The sequence below is a fragment of the Acomys russatus genome, chromosome 4 (assembly GCF_903995435.1).
Source record: "Acomys russatus chromosome 4, mAcoRus1.1, whole genome shotgun sequence".
Taxonomy (NCBI): Eukaryota; Metazoa; Chordata; class Mammalia; order Rodentia; family Muridae; genus Acomys; species Acomys russatus.
The window spans coordinates 1476164-1491960 of record NC_067140.1 but is presented as its reverse complement, the minus strand read 5'-3'; the positions used below and the strand labels follow the sequence as shown (position 1 = coordinate 1491960).

The 15797-nt window shown below is 49.1% G+C and overlaps 1 protein-coding gene and 1 pseudogene across 7 annotated transcripts in view; one reads left to right on the top strand and one right to left on the bottom strand.

Moving 5' to 3' along the window:
* The window catches only part of Bcl2l1 (BCL2 like 1), a 51752-nt gene extending 44586 nt beyond the window's left edge, over positions 1-7166 (bottom strand). Inside the window, exons 1-2 of one of the 7 annotated variants that reach the window (XM_051143486.1) lie at positions 7018-7166; positions 4864-5539 (exon numbers count right to left, since the gene is read on the bottom strand). In XM_051143486.1, the coding sequence (XP_050999443.1) occupies positions 4864-5427 (564 nt within the window). In that variant the 5' untranslated portion in view covers positions 5428-5539; positions 7018-7166. Of the gene's footprint in view, positions 1-4863; positions 5558-5628; positions 5762-5817; positions 6155-6213; positions 6641-6678; positions 6769-6903 lie in introns of those variants that run through there. The other 6 variants (XM_051143485.1, XM_051143487.1, XM_051143490.1 and 3 more) reach the window with 6 other exon arrangements.
* An 8350-nt stretch (positions 7167-15516) lies between these two features.
* Positions 15517-15615, top strand: LOC127188766 (uncharacterized; annotated as a pseudogene).
* The last annotated feature ends 182 nt before the right edge of the window (positions 15616-15797 follow it).

The window sequence follows — 15797 nt, the reverse complement described above, 5'->3', positions numbered from 1 at the left end:
CCTAACTCGGGATGACAGCATGCACCTTTACTAGCTGAACCATCTTGCCAAGCCCTTTGAGTACCATTTTTAAAGTACTGCTCCACCGTGCCTTGCCAGGCATTCTCTAGGAACCAATCTGCCTTATTTTCCTTATTTTCTTCAGAGTACCTACTATCAGCTGATGTATCACAGACAGACAGAGAGAGACACACATAGACACACACTGGAAACCAAACTTTCATCTTCTGGAATAGCAGCAAGAGCTCTTAAACATTGTGCCATCTCTCCAGCTCCCAAGGCACACAGTATCTATGGACTGCTGTGGCATATGCACTCACTCCAACATTGACTAAAATGTCATACAATTACGTATGTGTGTGTGTGTTTGCACTCAGCTTAGCTTGTGTGTGTGTGTATATATATATATATACATACATACATACATACATACATACATACATATATATATATATATATATATATATATATATATATATTTCCCAGTGCCTAGGGGGCTCAATAATTTGGTTAGAGGAAGCTCCCACCATTAATATTCTGGTTTGCTAAGGTCTTTTCCTCAGATTCTCTGGGTTGAGATAACCAATGTGAGCAAGATGTGGACTATACCTCAGCTCCTGAGAGAGTACAGCTGTTAGAAACGCCTTCTCTGCAAAACTTCCTTTAAGCAAAATGCTGGGGACCTCATACATAAGATGAATAACAAACTGGTGGCAATTTGTCTGGATCTCTCCTTCCCTAGGTGAAACAAAACCCCAGGGGACTATCTTTATCACTCCATGCCCAATGGAAGCGGGGAAGACACACTGTGAGTTGCACAGGCAACAGAGGATCCAGAGTGAGTCCTGCAAGAAAAGAGGAGGAGACCTAAGGAGGAGCCTCCAGGCTGGGGGTGGAGACAGCAGTCTTGGTAGACCAAGGTTGTTGAGGGTGCTGTTTCTATTGCAGAGCAGATCACTGGTGATTACCCTTAAATCTAACCACACGAAACCCAGACAAAACAGCAACTGCAGAAAAGCAAGACTCGATGTAGGCTGAGGGCTGGGGAAAACCAAGAGGAGAATGGCACCCGAATCCACCAGCCTTAAGACAGGTGTCTGCTAGGAGAAGGTGTCGGCTAACAATACTGCTTCACTCAGCCCAAACAAAACTGGTGGTTGCCCACAAGAAAGTCAGGAATTTCTCCAGGTTCCACTGGGCCCTAAAAAGTACCTGGGTAATTTTCAAGCAGAAGGTGAAGAGCCCCATGTGGCTGCTGGGGACATTGTTTTAGGGAGTCTGGAAAACCCTGTGATGGCAAAAAGACTTTTAAGAGCCACTTAAAAAAGGATACTGAGAAGAAGTGGGTGCTCCAAGGGGGAGCCCCTCAGACAGTTCTACTTCATTTGAGACCTGAACGAGATTACTAAAAATTTCTGTGCTGGGGTTTCTGATGGGGCTTCCCCCAAGAAAACCACAGAACTGCAGAATTTGCAAATGGAGCTGAGGTGCATCAACTAAGCACAAATTCATATCTGTGTCTCACTGAAGAAGCCAGAACAGGTAAGAAGAGAGCTGCAGCTTGGGAAAGGCCAACTAGGTGTTCTCCCCTATAATGCTTGCTCTATGCTCCTAGCAATGGTGACTCCATTGGGCAAAAGGGGATCTCCAGGGCTGGCTATACCAGTGACTGGCCCACTTGGGGCCTCACCCACATTCAAAACACCCCACCCAAAGTTTCACCCACTGGGGGCTAGGTCTCAGTGAACTGGCTAGTTTCTTGAGGAGTAACTCCAGGGGGTAAAGTTCAGAGCCTTGAGGGAAGAAGCTCATTCTGGAGAAGAAGTGTGTCTACCCTACAATTAAGGTTAGGGAAGGGCTTGTTTTCTGGCAGCTGCGTATCATTATTCCATTTTACAGGTGGGAGAATCAGAAGACAAGAGACCCAAACAGGTTCAACATTTTTCAGGTGACTCAGGCAGGCTGGTAGTAATATGGCCAGAGGCTGGAGCATCCTTAGAGCATCACCCCACAATTAGCAGAGATTCTGGGGCAGGCCATCTCCCCGCAGACATGCCACTCTCAGTGATTGACAAGGCTGAGATTTTAACAATGAAGCCCATCAAGGCTGGGCAAACTCCTGATGCCACTCAACACTTGCCACGCCTGAGCTTTAAGAGGGCCACCATCTGAGGTCTCCACATATTTGGGAACCTGCTGCTGCTGATAAAGACACTGTTCTCACTCACCTGAACAATGCCACAAGTGCAGCAAGAAATGAGCACCTTCTACAGGCATGCTTTCCTCAGTCCAACAGCAGCTGGTATTCTGTGGCTGTCTGTCTGGATTACTAGTTCCTGAACAAGGTATGGACAGAAAGGATTTGGACTCTGAAATTAGGCCTACCTCAATTTAAATTTCACACGCAGACACATAGTTGGCTGAGAAACATTTCAGCTCATTTAGCTCCTGGGAGCTTTATGTGGAACCTGGGAATAAACTGACCTACCTCGGAAAGTTACTGTGTGGAGCGTATGAATGACCACATATTTCCGTGATGGAGAGAGAGCACTGAAAACACCACTTGCCTTATAGTAGCTGCTCAGTAAATCGGCTACGTTGAAATATAAAACACAACATGAATGTATGAGGCGCTCAAGTTACTCAGGAAAGGCAAAGTTCTTTTCCCTTGGCTAAGGACACTAAATTCAGCGCATACCCTGAGCGAGCCACCGGGACTCTGAGAGTGGTGGCTGCAGCCTCCAGCAAGTTTGGGAATATGCTGCTGCAGCAGCGTCTCGCAGCTCAGAGAAGGCTGTGCCTAAAAGGAAATGGGCAGGTACCTTCTTCCACCGAGGCTCAGATAACACTCAGTGGAATGTTCTTTACCCCCTGGTCTTCGGGGAAGAGTACATGCCCAGAAATGGTTCTGCCGTAACTGGCTCTTCCGCACCCATTCCCTCGGCTTACCAAGCAGAAGTAGCAGGTTACCAGGTATGTTGCCCAACAGGCTCCAGAAAGTCTTGAGTGGAGAGACACTGGGAGGTGGAATTTTAGTCAGTGGAGATCTATTGAACTTGCCCTAAGCTGCTGCCTGAGATAGATTTAGCATTTTTCCAGGTTAGTGAAACAAGACACGCAATAGTGAGCAACTGGCAACTGCAGAGGCTGGCGGTCCAGCAGGTACCTCTTCCTTCTGCCTACGGTTTGTAGCTGGCACGGGCCTACCTGGTATTCGGACCACTAGCTAAAGACAGTGGGCAAGCAATAGAGGCAGAGGGCCCCAGTCTCCTTGCAGATGCCTCAAAGGGTGTGTCTGAAGGGCAGGAATCCTGTCCCTCCTGTCATCAGCTGAACAAATATTTGCCCCAAAAGAGAATCAAAGCAAGAATGAACAGAAGAGGTCACAGCACAAACCAACAGGAACTATCTAATCATTCATCTCCCCAGGGAGCTCATTTACAGATTGGCTTTCAAGGTTGGCAATCCTTAGCTCAAGGGAGCCCACCTTTACCTCAGCCAACTCTACTCTGGTCATCTGACCTCTACTGACAAGTGACCTCCTTGCCTTTACACAAGCTACTGACGGGCAGGTAAAGTTTCAAAGAAATGGGAAACTAGAGACAGGATGGGGTCCCTGGGCAAACCCAGGAGGTCTCTTTCTCAGCAGTAAAGCAAAGTGCCTGCCCCGCCCTAGGCCCAGCCTATGGACAACTGAATTCTTGACATTCCGGAGTCCATGGTGCATGGCCCTTCCACCTCACTTCCTCCAATGGATGACTTATTTTCACAGCCTGTCCATTTTCTACATACTCTTGAGGAGACAGAACACGTCTCAGAAGCCCAAGCTCCCTTATTCCAGAATGGAGTTTACTCTGAAGGGTGAAAACTGCCTACTCCAGTGGCCACTGGTGAGGGAGCTCTCACCTCCATCTCACCCTGACTAGGTGACAAGCAGAAGGATTCTCTGAAGAAAAGGGACTCACTGGCGTCAGCCTCTGTGAGTCACAGTGGTCTGCTAAGCAAGGCAAGCTGGCCACATTTTTCGCCCCAGAAGGTAAACCAGCCTGTCCAAGATCACATGGCCAGTTAAGTGACAGGGCCAGGACTCACACCCACATCCAGTCTGTCACCAAACCTTAATTTCCTATGGAGCCTTACAGACCAGGTTCTTGCTCTGCCAGCAAACAGCTGCCTCAGTAAAGAGGCCCCAGGGCCCTGACCAGAAAAGCAATAGGCAGAACAGCTGGAGATCCCCACCCGATCCTGGGGCAGTGAGGTGCAAAGTCCTGGGGCTCAATATATGACACAGCAAGAGCTCCACAAACAAACCAATCATGCAGAAAGTTGCATACCTTGGGGAAAACAAACTTAGGGCCACAGCACAAACACAACCAGCCCAGACCACTTTCCTTTAAAGACAGACAGCACTCAGGCACTCAAGCCAATGGGGCTCCTGCCTGGCCAAAAGGTCTGAGTGCTGTGCATGCAATTACCCTGGGCCTGAGGTCACCGGCCCTTCAGATTCTCCATGTACCGTGTTCTTCACCCCAGCCAAGGTGACCCATGACACAAGGGTGGGCAGGACGCAAGGAGAACTTGCCACTCATAGGTTTTAAACCAAGGAAACAGCCCGTGTTTTTCTTCGCTGAGAGAGAAACTGGAACAAAACTATGAAACTGTGGGGCCAGAATGAAAGACGAAGGTCCTTCAAGAACTGGGTCGTCTGTATTTTCAAGGCTAACCTCTTGTTTCGATAGCAAGCCAGGAATGTCTCCGGAACAATCAACAGCCTCAACAATCATGCCATGCAACAGAAAGAGACCGACAGGGGCAGTTGGGATTCACCACAGAGAGGAGACACACAAGGGGCGTGGCTCTTACCCAGCCGCCGTTCTCCTGGATCCAAGGCTCTAGGTGGTCATTCAGGTAGGTGGCCATCCAACCTGCGATCCGACTCACCAATACCTGCATCTCCTTGTCCACGCTTTCCACGCACAGTGCCCCGCCGAAGGAGAAAAAGGCCACGATGCGACCCCAGTTTACCCCATCCCGGAAGAGTTCATTCACTACCTGTTCAAAGCTCTGATATGCTGTCCCTGGGGTTATATGAAGCTGGGATGTTAGATCACTGAACGCCCGCCGGTACCGCAGTTCAAACTCATCGCCAGCCTCTCTCAGCGCTTGCTTCACTGCTGCCATGGGAATCACCTCCCGTGCTTCCAAGCTGCTGCTGTGGCCAGTGGCTCCATTCACCGCCCGGCTGTCCGCCAGGTGCCAGGATGGGTTGCCATTGACGGCACTGGGGGTCTCCCTCTCTGATTCAGTTACTTCTGGGGCCTCAGTCCTGTTCTCTTCGACATCACTAAACTGACTCCAGCTGTATCCTTTCTGGGAAAGCTTGTAGGAGAGAAAGTCAACCACCAGCTCCCGGTTGCTCTGAGACATTTTTATAATAGAGATGGGCTCAACCAGTCCATTGTCCAAAACACCTGCTCACTCACTGGGTCTGCTCTGTGTTTAGCGATTCTCTTCCAGGATCCAAAGCCAAGAGACGGTTCTGAAGAGAGAGAAAGAGCTTCAGGAGAAAAATTTTAATATGCATGTCATTTACCTTACAACATCCCCCCCCATTCCTCCTCCAGGTACCAGAATTGGTTTCTTCGTGGCTCTTAGGAAGGTCTGGGTCCAGGTTCTAAAGGACTTCAATTAAGTCAGATTGAAAGGACCAGCAAGCTTTGAATTGTTTCATCAGCCTCTTTTTACTACACCCACCCACCCCCTTTTTCTCCGAAATGCCTTTCTCAAAGGCATACAACCCCCTTCCTCCCCACCTACATTCAAATCTATCTCCGGCGACAGCTAGCAGGTGCAGCCCCCCGGAAGATCTTTTGTATCATAGGTCGGGAGGAGGTGGTTCTGGGTCGCCGGTAACTCAGCAAAAGCCCCGGCCAGAGGGATCGTGCGACCTGGTAGGCAAGCCCAGAAGGAGACCAGTTGCGAAGCTTAGGAACCCTCGCTTGCTTTTTCCATCGCCCAGATCGAGAGCGGCCTCTCTGCTCTGCAGCCTCCAGCCACCCGGGAGCCCAACCCCCTCGCTCAAGCACGCCCCTTGGCTCTCCGCCTCCTACTGGGAGCCAGGAGAACTCTCCCGGAGGTACGGGCTTAGTGTAATTCCGCCTCCCCCCCCCGCCCCCCCCCGCCGCCCAGCTTTCTTTCTTTCTATTTAAGTACCAGCCCTGGATGAGGCTTCCGAAACCCTAAAGGGACTTCTCAGTGAACCTCAAGGTTTCGCGCAGGGTCGCGGGGAGGGGAAAACGGCCTCGGATCTGCGATCTGATTTCGGAAAGACCACCCCCGGGCCTTTCCGAGAGGCTGTATGCTGGAGACCCCCCACAAACACCGCTGGTTGTTTCTGAATTTCCCAAAAGGCCCTGGACAGGGCGTTGGGGGACTGCCAGATCCTCCATTCCGCGCCCGGACACAATGGCCGCCGGCACCCCGCACAAAGACGGGGGTGAGAGGGAGGCGCTGCGCCCCGCCACCGGCTAGGAAGAAGGGTCGAGGCTCCCACGGCGGAGACCTCGTTTTCCTGAGGCCGGGCCCAAGGCGGCCTCCTGGAGCCCCCTGCAGGGCTCCAGGGGGCCGCCGGCTGCTACGCGCAGAAGCCCCGGGTGGGTGGGCTGAGGCCTCGCTTACAGCTCGCGCTCCCCCGGGCCGGGTACCCGCCGAGCCACCGCCCCGTTGCTAGGCAACCGCCTTCCCTCAGGGGCGCCCCCTAGACCTCTCCTGGAAGGAGGGGTCTCGCCCCCGCGGCCCGCCCCAGCATAGCCAATCCGCGGGCCGAAGCGGCACGGAAGCGGGACGGCAAAGGCTCCCATTGGGCGCAAGGCCTGTCAGGCACAAGGGAGGCGGCGCTCTCACCTGCGAGCCCAGTGAGCCGTGGGGGGCCACATCCCCCCTTCATCGGCCTGGTGGCTTCCAGACGCGACGGCGCTTCGCGGCTGAGTTGTACACCGCGGACTTGGGTCGGCCTACCTGGCTTGACTGCTCGCGCCGCGTCTCCGAGAGAAGCCGGCCTCAGTTTCCCCTGAAGAGACCGGGGGAACTTGCAAGCGCAGCCACTTCCGGTGCCGAGGCAGCGCGCGCGAGCCCGAGACGCAAGAGGAGTGCGCGCCAGGAGGGACTGGCTTCGAGACGTGGGAAAGGGCGCCCCCTGGCGACGGATTTGAGGAGTCGCAGGCGCATTCTGTGGTTCTTCTATCTTTCCGTTTTTTATACTCAAAGAGCACTTTTTCTTGGGTGTCCAACATCGGACAGGTTTCTCAATTTGTGTATATTGTCCTTAATTGTAAAACTGGTAGCAGCATTGACCTCTCATCGAGTGTGCATCAGTTATCACTTGAAAACCCCGAAGAATAGAAAACCTTTAATTTGATTGGATCATTGAAGACAACTGTCTCTGTTTTCGTGAAGATTATACCTTAGGAATGGAGACAGTGTCCCAATAGGAAAATACACAAAAAATATATTGGAAAAAAAAACTAATCCTGACATTTTGATAGCAATGACTAAGTGAGAGTTGCTCTAGCGTGAGTGATCTTTTTCAAAATGCAAAGCTTGACTCTGACTGACCACTGCAGTAGAATGACATTTAACAGGTTTTCTGCCCAAGCTGTCAAGTTATATGTCCTCAAGATGACCTTAATTTCTGATCCTCCTGTCTCACGATTATATCCAGTTTCTATGTCGCTGGGGATCAAACGGAGAGCTTTGTGCATACCAGGCAGGCATCCTACCAAATGAGTTATAGCTCCAGTTTTTAAAAAATGTATTATTTTATTTGCTGTGTGTGTGTGTGTGTGTGTGTATAGGTGTATATGTGCCATCAGGTGTGTGTGGAGATCAGAGGACAACGTTTGGGAGTTGCTTCTTTCCAAGAGTGGAACTCAGACCTTCAGGCTTACAAGGCAAGTTCCCTCTTTTCATACAGAGTCTACTTAGGTAGCTCTGTAACTCAGGCTGCCCTTGACCTCGAACTCACTGTATTGCCTAGGTTGGTCTTGAACTCATAGCAGTCTCCCAGCTTTGCTGGACTGAGAGCTGCTGGGATCTCACCCCCTCACATGCACATGGCCACTGTTGGACGCCCAGTCTGTAACATAATACAAGCCCTCTTCTCCTCCTCCTGCTTCCTGGCTGGTGAAGGACATGGCATCCGGAAGAAGCTGCTCCTCTGTCCATCACTGGACAGTCTGGAGACCGAATCTCACAGTCTTTTGCATAAGAAGGGGCAGCATATGCTGTGGGTAACAGAGTTCATTCCACGCTTTCGGGAAGCCCCCTGTGCGCTGGGTGCTGGAGAGCCCGTGTGGAATGGACACACCAGAATTGTTTCAAATTCATTATCTTCTCTGAGCCACCCAGATCTCTCAGGTGGGTGTAACTGAGCCAGCCGGAGGAACCAGAGACTAAAAGAAACTAATAAGTTACCCAGAGTAAGAAAGACAGTGGGGGGGGGCAGGGAGGGGCATAGATATGAAACAAAAAAAGTAGGTGCTGGGGCCTGGAGAGATGGCTTAGTGGCTAAGGGCACTGTCTGCTCTTCTAGAGGTCCCAAGTTCAATTCCCAGTAACCATGTGATGGCTCACAACCATGTATAATGTGATCCTCTTCTGGCCTTGCAGGCATACATGCAAATAGAGCACTCATCTACATAAAAATAAATAAAATCTTTAAAAAAAAATAAAGATAGGTGCTGGAGCTGAATGGCCCCGGGCTGGTCAGAAACCCAAGCCGATGCTTAAGCAGCAGGATGAACTGCATTGCCGTCTCTCGCTGGGTTAAAGCGGCCTGTGTGCCCTTCACCGTTTTCACCTGTGGCAGCTTCGCCTGTTCCCACTAGCGGAGACAGCGGCTCTCACAGCTTCACTGTGATGGCCTGAAGGTTAGATGAGGAATTTGAGAAGAGATAGGGCTGAGGAGATGGCAGTAAAAGTGCTTGCCCTTAGCCAGAACAATTTGACTTCCAGCTTGGAACCTAAGTAGGAAAAGGCGAGAACTAACCCCAAATTGTTACCCCACCCTCCAACTCGGAGTACACATTACTGTTAGATCTTGGGAGCACATCTGCCTCACCCTCCTACAGCTCTCTTCTAAGGCTTGTAACAGTAATTTGTAAATAAATATGCTACTTCGTTTCTGCTTTGAGCCATAGCCAGGTCCCTTACCCCTAGAGAAGCCTTTTATTTATTTGTTTGTTTGTTTGTTTTTAAGAGCTGTCTGGCTCTCTCTCTCTCTGGCTTGCTTGCTCTGGACTCTTAGTCTCTCTTTCCCTCTGCCCTCTCCTCCCTCCTCCATAGCAGTTTTTTTACCTGTTGACCTTGAGATAATTTTCTATTTCTATGATGGTCACTCAGCTCACAGCCCTGTGGTGCTGCCATCATGTGATGCATTATACTTAATGCTTTCCTGCCATAAGGCGAGTTCAATTCCCAGCAACCACATCGTGGCTCAAAACCATCTATAATGAGATCTGATGCCCTCTTCTGGCTTGTGGGTGTACATGCAGGCAGAGCACTGTATATGTAATAAATAAATCTCTTAAAAAAAAAAAAAAAAGGATACGCCATCATTTAATCGCCCACTTCCTCCCTTTGGCAACATTTAGGTAGTTTCCAATCTTTTTCCATTACAACAATGCTATAATTAGAGCCGGGCGTGGTGGCGCACGCCTTTAATCTCAGCACTCGGGAGGCAGAGGCAGGCTGATTGCTGTGAGTTCGAGGCCAGCCTGGTCTACAAAGTGAGTCCAGGATGGCCAAGGCTACACAGAGAACCCCTGTCTCGAAACCCCCCCCAAAATGCTATAATTTGTCTAATCTGTGTTCTGCATATGTTCGCATTTGTAAGATAAAAATTCCTAGAAGTACAATTATCAGTGTTTGAGCAGATTAATCTGTTTTAACCTTAATGAATATTGGCAAAGTGCTCCATCACAATTGTACTAGCTTAGCTTGCATTAGCAAACTGTGAAGTGTCCAGTTCTTCACATTATAAAATCAGTGTGAGCAGGGCCTGGTCGCACACGCCTTTAACACCAACACTCAGGAGGCAGAGGCAGGCTGATCTCTGTGAGTTCAAGGCCAGCCTGGTCTACCAAGTGGGTACAGGTTAGCCAGGGCTACACAGAGAAACCCTGTCTCGAAAAACCAGGAAAAAAAAATCACAGTGTGTTATAAAGTGTGTGCACACGGGTACTCTCTGTGTGTTGGAGGGAACCCAAGATCTCACACATCAGATTACCTTTTATCACTGTGTTCCAACTCCAGCCTTGTCCATTTTGTTTGTCTGTTTGTTTTGTTTTAATTCTTGCCAGTCAGGTAAGTGAAAACTGAAAGGCATCTGGGCCAGGAGATCAGGAGGTCAAGATCATCCTCTGGGTAAAGGATGTTTCAGTCCAGCCTAGGCTACAAGAAACTCGGCCTCCAAATATTAGCAACATAAAAGAACAGTGCAAAACATCACAGAAAAATAATGTCATTCAATGTTACTGTGAATGAAGTTATTTGTTATGTTTGTAGTTGTGGTAAATACTGTTTGGTTTTTTTGTTTGCTTGTTTGTTTGTTTGTTTTTGTTTTTTCTGAGTCAGAGTTTCTTTTTGTAGCTCTAGCTATCCTGGAACTCACTCTGTAGACCAGATTGGCTTCTAACTCAGAGATGCCCCTGCCTCTGCCTGCCAAGTGCCATGGTTAAAGGCATGTGCCACCACCACCTGGCTGAGTTGGTTTTTCTATTCAACTTCTTTTTTTTTTTTTTTTTTTTGGTTTTTTTGAGACAGGGTTTCTCTGTGTAGCCTTGGTCATCCTGGACTCACTTTGTAGACCAGGCTGGCCTCGAACTCACAGCTATCTGCCTGCCTCTGCCTCTGCCTCCCAAGTGCTGGGATTAAAGGCCTGCACCACCACGTCCGGCTCTCTATTCAACTTCTTTTTGTTCGGCTGTTTTTTGAGACAGGGTTTCTCTGTGTAGCCCTACCCTTCCTGGAACTTGCTCTGTAGATCAGGCTGGCCTCAAACTCAGAGATTTGCCTGCTTCAGCCTTTAATCCCAGCACTGAGGGAGGCAGAGGCAGGTGGATTGCTGTGAGTTCGAGGCCAGCCTCGTCTACAAAGCAAGTCTAGGACACCAAGGCTACACAGAGAGACCCTGTCTCGAAAAACCAAAAAAAAAAAAAAAAAAAAAAAAAAAAGTGTGCCTCTACCACTTTCAACTTTTTTTTTTAAGGCAGGATTTCTCTGTGTAGCCTGTCCTGTCCTGGACTCATTCTGTAGATCAGGCTGCCCTTGAACTTACAGAGATCCACCTGTGTCTGCCTCCAGAATGCTGGGCGTACAGGCGTGTGTCACTGTGCCCTGCTATTTCTCTCTCTCTCTTTTTTTAACGATTTGTTTTTGTTGCTGGTGGTGGTGTTGCACATCTGTACTGCCAGCATTCAGGAGGCAGAGGCAGGTGGATCTCTGTAAGTTCTAGGCCAATCTGGTCCTCAGAGTACGTTCTAGGACAGTCAGGGATACACAGTGAAACCCTGTCTTCAAACAAACCAACAAACAAATCTTGTGTGTGTGTGTGTGTGTGTTTGGGGTGGGGGGTGGGGTCATATGTGAGCTCCTACCTGTAGGAGCCGGTTCTTGCCTTCCGCTATGTGGCCCCCCCGCCCCCCCCCGTGGAACTCAGGTTCTTAGGGATGGCAGGAAGTGCCTTTTTGAAACTACTGTGCATTGCAACAGACTGGTCACTACTAATGTCCTTGTTTCTATACTGGGCCCCCTCCTTCAGTGATGCTGAAATGGATGGAGGGGACCAGATCTGCCTTGTGTTTCTTGCCAGCACTAAAATACCGCCTCAGTGATTTCAGACCTCCTTGTTCATCCAGGAAGGGCATTAGAGCATCTGAAATCGCTGCACTTGGGAGGCGAAGATTCAGGCAAACTTGGACTACAATTGGCCCTATCTCATACCAAACCAAACCAAAACCTAACCCGCACTCGCCAATCCCATCTCTAAACAAAACCAAGTAGAAGCAGAGGATTCTGGGTTTTGTAGTAGAATCGTTTCAACGCGCGCCCATCTGTGCAAGAAACTACATTTCCCTGAAGGCGCTTCGGCAAGTTGTCATATTGTCCCGCCTCCTAACTTCCGGCGTCGCGGCATTTTCCTGAGGCCAATCAAAGAGCGGGGTTTGTTGGCTTCCGGCTCTCTGATTGGTGCATTCGACCGGGAGTTTGAGTTCAAATTTTCAACCAGTTGCGTCCTGGTGCGGACTGGCGGCGCGGGTTCTTTAGAGTTGGTACAAAGCGAAGCCTGGTAAGTGGTGGGGAGGTGAGGGGAATCGGTGGTGCACCGGGAACCATTCCTCCAGGTCTCTGGGTGGGGGTGGGGGTGTCCTCCGGGCGGGCCGGGACAGCCTTAACGGCGTGCGGGCTTCGCGCGTCGGTGACAGGGCTTCGCGGTGAAGTCTCAGCTTCAGAGTCTGTTTTCCTGGGAACCCCGGAGCATAGGCTGCTCCAGGCTGATAACCACTAGATGGTAACGACTGTTGGTGTTAGTGCTGCTCTCCAATTTCCGCAGCAAGCTTGTTCATTAAGCGCTCGTAGCATTTACTTTAGGGAAGGAAGTTGAGACCCAGTAGGTGAAGATAGCTCAGTTATAAAATAGCACTGGTGGAGGAAAAGAGATGTGATCGCCACTAGCTGCGTTTGTCTGAGATGTGCCAACACAACTGAGGTAGAGTTTAATTCCACTTTATTGTCTTTTGTTTAGAATTTTAAATTACTACCCTCTCCCTTTATGTCGAGTCACTACGTGTTTCTGTCTTTTTAGCTTCCTTTCTGGCATCAATACAGAGATCTGCCTGCCAGGGTCTGGGATTAAAGGCCTGTGTCACTATGCCTGGCTAGTAAGAACATTCCTGTGTGTGGCCTCAGTGTATTACAGTACCTGTCAAGTCACCCTAAATCATACTGTGTTCTCTCGGCTGGTTTGTGTCTGTTCAGTAGTATCAAGTTGTCATTTTTGGTTCAAAATTATTGTGGCCTTCAACTAACTGGACCAACTGAGTGACCTTGGGTAGTATATTATGTGCGTAGGCTAGTTGATGTTAGATACATTGTGTACACAGATACATGCCTTAGTGAACAGTTTTCTGGTATGCTTGGGGAAAATGGATGGTGTGTGTGGTATTGTGGTTCGAACCCAGTATCTTGGCTCATGATAGAGGGGGTTTGTATGTATGTGTGTGGTGACAATGATAACTATTATTGAGATAGGGCTGAAGGAGAGAGAAACCTGTTTTTGTTATGATCCCAGGTGGGCTGAAGGAGAGAGAAACCTGTTTTTGTTATGATCCCAGGTGTGGGATGGGGAACGGTCTTGTGTGAGAACAGGTGGGGTTAATCCACTAGAAGACAAACCACCTCGTGTGGGAACTTGATGCTAGCTGAAAAGATCGGTGAACAGACTCTGGGAGGAGGTATATAAATGAGCCCAAAAACCGGAAGTGGGGCCTTTGGAGACTTGGGATAGTTTTGGCTGTTCATCGTTCCACTTCGAGATGCTCCTAGAGAGAACCACTTGAGGGAAGGCTTTGGGGCTCTGGCTCCTGCTGAGGTTCCGGATTCTGGTTACTCCAGGTTCCAACAGAAGAAATCCTGCTGATTACGCCAGGAGATCGTTTCTTGGAACTGATATCCTTACAGTTTTGTTATTGTATTCTTTAATCCTCTTTTCCTATTGTTTAGGTTAGTTGGGTTGTAAGTGACATACGCTGTTAATAAGTTCGTAATAAAATATACTGGTTAAGAAAATTGAGCCTACATAGGGCCCTGTGTAGCCCATGTGGGCCTGACAGAAGCTATGTAGTATAGGCTGGTTTTTGTTTTGTTTTGGCTTTGGTTTTTCGAGACAGGGTTTCTCTGTGTAGCCTTGCCTTGCTGTCCTGGACTCACTTTGTAGACCAGCTGGGCATGGTGGCTCATGCCTTTGATCCCAGCCCTAAAGGAGGCAGAGGCAGGCAGAGTGCTGTGAGTTCGAGGCCAGTCTGGTCCACAAAATCCAGGACAGCCAAGGCTACACAGAGAAACCCTGTCTTGAAAAACACAAAACAAAAAGACAAGCTTCTGATTAGAAGGAGATTTTCCCACTTTACATGATTGATTAGGGGGAAAAAAGTCACAGATGTAGCTACCTGCTTGGGTTTTAGTTAATTGTAGTTGACAACTAAGAATAGCCATCACATGTTGACCCCTTGTCAACTTGATGTATCTACTTATGCCATTTTTATTTTTATTTTTTGAGACTCCCTATGTAGACCAGGCTGGCCTTAAAATCTGCATGCCTCTGCCACCCCAGCACTGGGATTGCAGGCTTGCGCCACCATGCCGGGCTATGTATGCAGTTTTGTTTGTTTTTTGTTTTTTTTGTTTTTGTTTTTGTCTTCATTTGTTTTTCCAGACAGAACTTCTCTGTTGTAGCCTTACTGCTCCTGGGCTTGCTTTGTAGACCAGGCTGGCCTCGAACTCACAGAGATCCACCTGCCTCTGCTTCCCCAGTGCTGGGATTAAAGGTGTGCACCACCACCTCCCGGCCTCTTAGGCCATTCTTAATTTCCAAACGAAAACAACAGCCAGGTCATAATTACACGTGACATGATGTAACTATCCTTCAAAGAGCTGCGAATGCATTATGGATGTTAGACTCGATGGCAATGCTCCTTGAGGGACATTCTTTTTGTTTGTTTGTTTTGTTTTTCCAGACAGGGTTTCTGTGTGTAGCCTTGGCTGTCCTGGACTACTTTGTAGACCAGGCTGGCCTTGAACTCACAGAACTCCATCTGCTTCTACCTCCACAAGTGTTAGGATTATAGGCATGCGCCACTAAATTTAGAAGACCTAATCTTTCTTACCTCCACTGTGGAGAAGCAATCCTGTTCCCCTCTGCTAGTCTGAACCAATTGTTATTCCTTTCTTTGCCTGATGGCTTAAGGGCATTGGAAACCCAAAGGAGCCAGGAGAAGTCTCAACTTCTAGTTCAAATGATGTTTGTTGTGGCTCCTGGCAGGAGTTCCTGGTTCCCAGTATGGAACCAAAACTTCTAGGCCAGCAAAACTTAGGGTAGAGGAAACAGGAAGCAAAAAATTTCCTAGTGGGTTACTAGGGATGATGTGCATGGCACAATTCCCTTTTTGACCCCTTGATTCCTGGCTATGGCAGAAGCTGTACCCTACATTAGATGCTGATTCAAATCATGCACTGCCTTCTGGAAAGCTCTGTCCTAGCCCTCCAGCCTGCTGTCACCTAACTGCTGCTGTAACTGTTCTCAAAAGGTCATTCCATCCTTTTCAGGCCAGATGCTTCAGGATGGTGGGGAATATGGTAAGACCAGTGGCCGTGATTGTGGGCCCACTGCTGCAAGTCTCTGGCTGTGAAGGGAGCCAGAGTCAGCATCTTCTCTAACTATCCCTGTTACTCTTTTTTTTTTTTTTAAATATGGAGCACTTCACGAATTTGCAAACAATACAGAGAAGATTAGCATGGCCCCTGCGCAAGGATGACATGCAAATCCCTGTTCCTCTTAATGGGCCCATGAACAGTGTCCATGATGGCCGGAATGGAGGTTATGATGAGCTCGAGAGCATGGCCTTCCACCCACCAAGGCTGACATGGCTACAGCTGCTGCTGAATGCCAGATCTGCCCACAGCAGAGACCAGCCCTGAGCCCCAGATATGCCTGAAGTTTTACCCACTGTGCAGGTTTCCCT